Source organism: Nicotiana tomentosiformis, chromosome 12 (assembly GCF_000390325.3).
Source record: "Nicotiana tomentosiformis chromosome 12, ASM39032v3, whole genome shotgun sequence".
NCBI lineage: Eukaryota > Viridiplantae > Streptophyta > Magnoliopsida > Solanales > Solanaceae > Nicotiana > Nicotiana tomentosiformis.
In genome coordinates, this window is record NC_090823.1 from 105,624,644 (window position 1) to 105,632,324 (window position 7,681).

General features: G+C 36.6%; 1 protein-coding gene and 1 long non-coding RNA gene across 2 annotated transcripts; one reads left to right on the forward strand and one right to left on the reverse strand.

The window, feature by feature from the left end:
* Positions 1 to 2,664, forward strand: LOC138903498 (uncharacterized). The gene is made up of 3 exons (XR_011412670.1): positions 1 to 106; positions 706 to 758; positions 1,358 to 2,664. It is a non-coding gene; the product is annotated as an uncharacterized lncRNA (long non-coding RNA).
* Positions 2,665 to 2,898: 234 nt separating this feature from the next.
* LOC104117659 (uncharacterized) lies at positions 2,899 to 7,437 on the reverse strand. Its single transcript, XM_009628731.4, has 6 exons — positions 6,851 to 7,437; positions 5,648 to 5,754; positions 4,458 to 4,566; positions 4,200 to 4,361; positions 3,947 to 4,120; positions 2,899 to 3,141 (listed from the first exon to the last, which is right to left on the reverse strand). The coding sequence occupies exons 1-6, from the start codon at positions 7,157 to 7,159 to the stop codon at positions 3,112 to 3,114; spliced, it is 891 nt and encodes a 296-aa protein (XP_009627026.1). The 5' UTR covers positions 7,160 to 7,437; the 3' UTR covers positions 2,899 to 3,111.
* Positions 7,438 to 7,681: the final 244 nt, after the last annotated feature.

A 7,681-nucleotide genomic window follows, 5' to 3' on the forward strand; every position in this document is an offset into this window, starting at 1 on the left:
ATAAGACCCCTAAATTTACTCTTAAGCTCTGTGCAAGATCTTCAAACAAGATTATCATCCCGGGCACAGAATCAAGAAACGATAACATTAAAACGACCCCTATGACGTAAGTATCGCTATATCGCCTCTCTTTTTCTTTGTAGTTTGAGTTTTGGAAGGTACTTAATAGTTAAGAAAACGTTTACTTTCTGTATTTAAGCGTTTAAATATCAAGGAAAGTTGATAAATTTATTTTCTAATAGTTAGAACTCACGGGACGGTGATCGAAAGCCGTGAGTTCGAGTTATTCACTTATAGCGGACTGTTTTGTGGATTGTTTTTTGTTGCTGTTGGGCTACGTGTTTTACTACTGTTTTATAGAGTTTTGGAGGAGTAAGGTTGTGGAGAAACACCACATAAATTCAGGATGGTAGGCTGGTCGTTCATCGTAATATTTTCAGGCCGTTTTACACTACTACGGTGGTCGTTTTGTGTATGAAGGGATTGGGGTGTGTTGGGCTGTTTTGTAGTATTTTGTGGTATATATAAGGTTGAAAAATAATGTATACATGTTTATATTGTTGTGTTTGGTGTTATCTTGAGTTTGAAGTAAGTAAGTATTATAGGGAAGATGTTGCCCGTTGTAATAAAAAATAAGTCTGTCGTTCGTTGTGCAATAGTTGTACCTTTCATAACTTAATGATAGTATTATTATTGTTGTTTTAGATTAAGGTACGAAGAGGCGAGTTCAACTTGGTGATTGGAAAGATTTTGATAAGGTATGTTAAGGCTATCATTTCTTTCCTTTTTGGCATGATCCATATGATGCAAGAAATGAGCAAGTACGCAACTTTCACAAATAATTCTATTACTAGAAGTACTAGGGTTGCCTATGTTCTTGATTCCCTATATGTCCCACTATCATATCGTCTGTTCATGGGTCTTATGATATTCTAAGAGATCTTATAGATTTACTTCCTTATACATTGCATTCATTTATACATGTATATTGACCCATGACCAGATGGCATTATATACGTGTATATTATATGTATATGGGATATAAAAAAGGTTATGGCATTATATACGCACCACTACCTGATCAACTGGTATACGTTGATGATTTCGCCCACAGTGGCTGAGATGATATGATGAGATGACCTCAGAGGCTTGATGATGTTATGTACGCATATACTTATGCATGGTATGGCATTTATATGCACATGCATGACATTATAAATATTTTCATGATTCACAGAGCTATTCAGAGTTACAGGTTGAGTTTCTTACTCCATGTTTCTTTCATGCCTTACATACTCGGTACTTTATTTGTACTGACATCCCTTTTGCATGGGGACGCTGCGTTTCATGCCCGCAGGTCCCGATAGACAGGTTGAGAGTTCTCCTAGTAGGCTATCAGCTCAGCAGAAGGTGTTTGTGCACTCCACTTGCTCCAGAGTTGCCTATTTGGTCAGTATGATTTGAATATGTATTGATTGGTATGACAGGGCCTTGTCCCGACCTTTATGACATTTATGTACTCTTAGAGGCTTGTAGAAAGATGACATGTATATGGATACTTGTATGGCCTTATCGGCCTATGTATTGAGTATACAAATAATTATGTCGGTCTTATAGGCTCGTATGTCACATGTATAAGTTTCTATATCATATTGGGTCATCCTATGTTTAGTATTCCCTTATGTTTTATTCTAGTTATCTCATGACGGCCTTTCCGGTTCATTTACCCATGATAGTATGATAAGAATGATACGTTACGTTGGTACTCGGTTGAGTTAGGCATCAGATGTCCGTCGCGGCCCTACGGTTTGGGTCGTAACAGTGGTGTACCCATACTACGCTTCTGCACTTTTTTTGTGCAGATCCAGGTGCATCAGATAATGTTGATTATTTGCTAGCTAGTCGAGCATTATTGTGGAGACCCAAGGTAAACTTGTCGTCGCGTTCGCAGGCCTCAGAGCCACCTTCTGATATTGTACTTGTACTGTTTAATTCTATTCCGAACAATTGTATTTAGGGATTTTTCAGCAAACTCAATAGAGCGTATGACTTGTACTATCGATTTTGGGGTATTGTATTGCACTTAGGATCATTGGTTTTACTATGGAAATTCCAGTTTCATGCTTCGTAGTTGTTCTGGTTAAATTATGTCTTTAATTCAGTAAGTGTTAGGCTTACCTAGTTTAGGTGCTGTCACGACATCCTACGAAGGAAAATTTGGATCGTGACGGTTATAGTGGTACTAGGATGGGTGACCCCTGAAAAATACTCAGGTTGCATCTCAACTTTTGCTGAAACTCTCTTTCTTTGTTTATTGAAATTTCCTGTTTATTAACGTTAGATTATTTATTTTGATCCTTATGATTCGTAGTTCTACCGAAAAAGAGATAAGTTAACAGAATTTCGAATTCTAGGAATAACGGATGCGATCATACCTGCGCCGGATTCTGTCATAACTCTAAAGCAAAACATGCTTCGGTTGGAGTAGTGCTGGGATAAGTGACCCTCTGGGAAGATTACATTTTTTCACAACAAATCACATGGAAAAGCTCGACCCTGCATTGTTGAGGCTTGATTGAATTTCTTAACAGCAAGAGGCTAAGGCTAAAGTTGATGACAAGGAGTAAAGGATTGAAAGGTTATGGATCCACATTTTAGTTACTGCAAATTTTGAGATTTTTTTTCTTCTATTTTCTATAATAATTTCATAGAAGTCTAGCATGTTTGTTAAAGAAAGCATAAATTTCTGTCCTGAATAAGTTTTAATCAAAGTCAATTACACATTCTTTTCATCTCAGATTAACTGGTTTTGATTTGATTGCTTGTTTATCTCCTCTTGAGGTGAGGAAAGAAAAGATGAATAAGGTAGAACACCAGCTTACTCCAATAAACCAGAGAGGCAACTAACAAATATAGCATTGAGAAACCAAAGTTCTACAGCCTGTTTATTCCACTCTAAACATTGCCCACCAACAAAAGGCCTTGGTGATCTGTCTCACACTGATTACAAAAGCAGAATATATACATGGGATTATGAGAAGATACACAAGAAGCGGCTTTTTACACACTGAAAGCATCGATTAAGTTTTGGTAACAGAGCAATCTACCCTTTCAGACCTCAACACCTATTCTCTGAGCAACCTGCACAGGGCCAAATGTCAGGTTCACGCAACATTTTCAGGCGAAAGATTAAAGTTAGTCGAAACTAAGAAGTTACTGTAGCTAGTAATGACAAGTATTATAGTGATTCGGGACTGATCCATTACATTGTACCAGCTAGGATGAGTCAAAAAACTTTAGATACATCTCATTGTTGGCACCACTTGGGATTAAGCCAGAGCTAAGAAGTTACTGCAACTAGTTATGAAAAGAATTCTAGTTCTAGTGAATAGGGACCAATGCATTTGATTCTACCAAGATGAGTTGGAAAAATGAGAAACATCACAATGCATGCCAACTTCCGGTCTAACCTCATATTTACGGCTGGAATTGCCATCACAAACAGAGGCGGAGGTAGCTTTCGCTCAAACAATGTATTTGTTTAAGGAATTTATCAAATATGTACACATAAAATTTAAAACCAAGTTATTAGCACTTGAAGTCGTCGTTCTAAAATTCAGAACCCAAAAAATTGAAATTCTTGCTCGATCACAAAAGTGTTTGCCAGCCATTATAAAAGGGCAGCCCGGTGCACTAAGCTCCCGTTACGCGCGGGGTCCGGGGAAGGGCCGGACCACAAGGGTTTATCGTATGCAGCCTTACCCTGCATTTCTGTAAGAGGTTGTTTCCACGACTCGAATCCGTGACCTCCGGTCACATGGCAGCAACTTTACCATGAAATTTAAATCAAATTCATGCAAGCAGATCTTTGTTTTTTTCTTCTTTTGTTAGGTAACTTAACCCAAAAAAGCAAGTTATGGCAAAAACAGCAAAAAAGAGAGCCTACCTCTTTGAAGGAGTTAACGTCACTTCCCCACAGCCAGGCATCACAACCTGCATCTCTAGCACCCCAAATGTCATTCCTACGATCATCGCCTACATGAACAGCATCTTCTGGATTTACTCCTAGTAACTCACAAGCTTTTAAAAATATTGTTGGATTAGGCTTCTCTGCTTCTACCTGTTTAAAAGCCAAAAGGAAAATCAGATGTTGGATCATAAAGGAAGAAAAGGAAGCAAAAGGAAAGATAACACATTACCTCAGCTGACACGGCTACAGCATCAAACCAGTGATCACACTTCAGAGCCCTTAACACTGGTCTCAGTCGGGTGTCAAAATTTGACACTACAGCCAACTTTACTCCTGCCGTTCTAAGAGCATCGAATACCCTCTCAGCATTTGGATCACAAAGATGCCAAGCCTATTGTCGAATGACGAATAAAAGAAAATTTAAGTGTCTTCTTATAAACCAAATTGCAGTCAACAGAAATAGCACAGTATCTCAAACTGAGCCAACCTTTTCAGTAGTATAGTAGTTATATAGCTCCTCAAAGTACTGAGAATCAGAACAACCAGTCGAAGAACTAACTATATGTTGCCAAAATGGTCTTCCATCGTTAACATATCTGCAACATGCAACTCATATCATTAATAATTCCTGTTTTTTCTGTTGCAGATGAGAAATTCACTCAAATATCAAAGATGATTTAAAGGTCATCATCAAATTATAACAATACCATGTATGATTTCAAACTAATTAGATATCAACATCCGGTCATGAAGTGTATAAAAGTTATGGTCCATGATGTGCACAGAATTATTTGGTTACCACTGTGATGTCAAATAAATAAATTTAATTGTTGAACGAGAACAATAAAATTTTTGAAGGGCATAGTTCTCCAGAAGTTCAAGATTATACAAGTTTAACCAGATACTTGTAATTAACCAAGACACATGCTTTTAATAAGAATTACCAAAACTTGCATTCTACTTTTATAAAGTAATACTGTACTACATAACTAGACAAACACACAAGGGAACAGATCACAATATAAATTCGTTGAATAATCTGGACAATGAGGATTAGCACGTCTCAGGATGCACAAAGGTTAAAGAGCAAGCTATTCAAGCTAACTCAGAACCTAGAATCTTATCAACAAGAGAAAGACAACGATCAAAACAAAAGATATGGATTTTTTTAGCAGGCAAGCTAAGTCAACTTCTCTCAACAATCAAAAGCAAGGAAAAAAAAAGTTATACCCTTTTCTCCAAACAAGCATATATTAGCCAAGGAGAGTATCTCTTATTCTCAAGCCAGGCGAAACTTCTTTTATTCTTTTTGTCTGTAAGTTTTTGTTTCAATCTCCTCTGTCGCTATATCTATCAATTTTTAACTTGGTTTTTAATGATTATCCATTTCAAAGCAGAAAAAATGTAACAGTGAAAGAAAGAACAGCATCCCCTTGTATCAATAAACTTTAACTTATCCAAATAGCATTTCTCCATCCAGGAGAAACATAATCTTTCAGCAAAAGATTTCAAGAAAAACACATTGCATATAAACGAATAGGACCAAACAACAAAGAACCTAAGCAGAGCATAATTAGCAGCGATTAATGGTGTTTTTTTCAAAGGTTTAAGAAACAAAATATTTTTCAACATGGGAGCAAGTTACTGTAGATATAAATTACAACCAAAACCAGATACCTGAGCCTAGATCTAACCCAAGGCTGTTCATAAGCCCATCTGTATCTTTTCAATATCTCAGCTTCAGAATACTCCACTCCATACTTCTCACCAATTTGCCTATAAATCTGCAATATCCAAGAGGGTTAAAATATAGTGAATAAGACCAAACTGAACATAACGGGACAAACAGAATATACAGAGAGAAGTCCATAAAACCAACTTCAATAATAGTAAAAAGACAACATGTAAGGGAAAAAAGAGATTAAGAACTGAGGCAGAAAGACAATAAGATAGTAGTATCTCTGCCTGCCCATAATGAAAGAGTCAAGATAATATAAAATATATATATGTGCACACACACATACACAGAGGAGCACCAAAATATCTAAAAATTATCCAAATTATTCAAACACATCGTCAGGGAATGAGACACAGAGTGTAAGTCGTAAACAATGAATCCACAAAAACCTTAGAGACTAAGGTTCAAAAAACAAAATCTACAAAAATTATTGATATGATAAATTTTCATGTAGAGAGAAGGAATATCAGAGATACTACAAGCAGAAAGAAAAATAGTTACTAGCTCTTGTGGCTCTTATATCTTCAAAATTAGATCGAGAAAAAATCATTTCTTTAGTAAAGTTTTCATTAGAAGCATTATTCACCCTTAATGAGAGGTGTCGGGTTCGTAACCGGTAAAAATTCTGGTTGGAAACATTTTCCCATCCGAACTAGCCGGGCCCCAAAATTGGTACCGGACACCGAGTGGGAACCAAAAAAATTTACATACTACAAGCAGAAGATAAATGGGTAGTAGTTTCTCAATTGGCAGCACTAGCAGATCCAGAAAAAATTACTTTCACTTTAACAAATTTTACATCAGAAGGAGAACAACTAGAGATGCTAAAAGTAGAAAGATAAATTGTTCACTTTACACCAAAGCATTTGATTTGTAGTAGTTCTCTAAAGAAAGAATACCTCATAAGTCATAACATGAAGACTGCAAAAAGTACTAACCTCTGGACACAAACTAGGTGAAGAAAAAGAAAAACGAAAAGGTAAAATCAAGAAACTGAATATTGGTTCTACAATAGCGCAGTAAATATAGCTGCAGAAAATGCACAGATGATCAAGAAATTCAAAGAAAGGCTAACATTCTTCAATAAACTAAGCATTGCATGCATTTTTAAATTGAAAAAAATTATTATTCCATGAACAAACCTGAGCCATGGGCTGAGAGGGAATAACGAGGGTACCCACAGCATCAACAAGAAGAGCTTTATGTGTAAGCCCACCATATAAAGCCCTTCTATAATCTTCATACTCTTTCACTAGCCCAAATAGCCTCGACGGCGACTCTTCTACCGGTGACTGAACAGCAGCCGACGTGGAAAATGATGACACCGGACTCCCAATTGGGTCGACCCAAATGCCATCAGGCCCATTTCCAAGAACCACCTGCAACTTTGGTTTGTGCGGTAAATTGCAGAGCGCTCTGGTAATCCTCGTCCTTGCCGCCATTAGAGACATCTTTTGAAATGAAATAGAAACTCTTTCCGTTTGATAATTATACGTAATTTTATAACTACATGGGTTTACTCAATCATTAACAAAAGAAAAAAAGAATGGGAGTATTATTTTAGATATATTTGATCAAATTTCTGCCTCTATATGTCCATGTGTCTTATGTGATTTGGACTAGGGAAAGTGGAGGGGAAGCCAAGAAGAAAGAAGTAGAAATTTGGAAGCGGCGAAGGTGGTTATTTAACGCCCCTGCCACTGGGTATCTCTCTCTCTTCTTTTTTTCGGCAACCAACGCCCCTGGATATATATAGCAGGAAATTAGATTACTCGCGCATGAGCTATTTCTTAATAGTCTTAGAAATAACAAAAACTTCTAAATTAGATTACTCACAAAAATTTCTTATGTTAAATAAATTATCGGACACAAAATTTAAGAAATAACAAATACTTTTGGAATTTATAGTCTTAATTTTTAAATATATTATAATATTTATATAGTTATGAGGAACTCGAGGGCCGAGGTGGGGA

Excerpts from the sequence above, each read along its gene's own strand:
- LOC104117659 (XM_009628731.4), bottom strand. The coding sequence starts at position 7,159 with ATGTCTCTAATGGCGGCAAGGACGAGGATTACCAGAGCGCTCTGCAAT. Across the intron at positions 5,755-6,850 it reads CCTCTCAGCCCATGGCTCAG|ATTTATAGGCAAATTGGTGA; the intron begins GTTTGTTCATGG and ends TGGATATTGCAG. Across the intron at positions 3,142-3,946 it reads ACGTTAACTCCTTCAAAGAG|GTTGCTCAGAGAATAGGTGT; the intron begins GTAGGCTCTCTT and ends GGCCCTGTGCAG.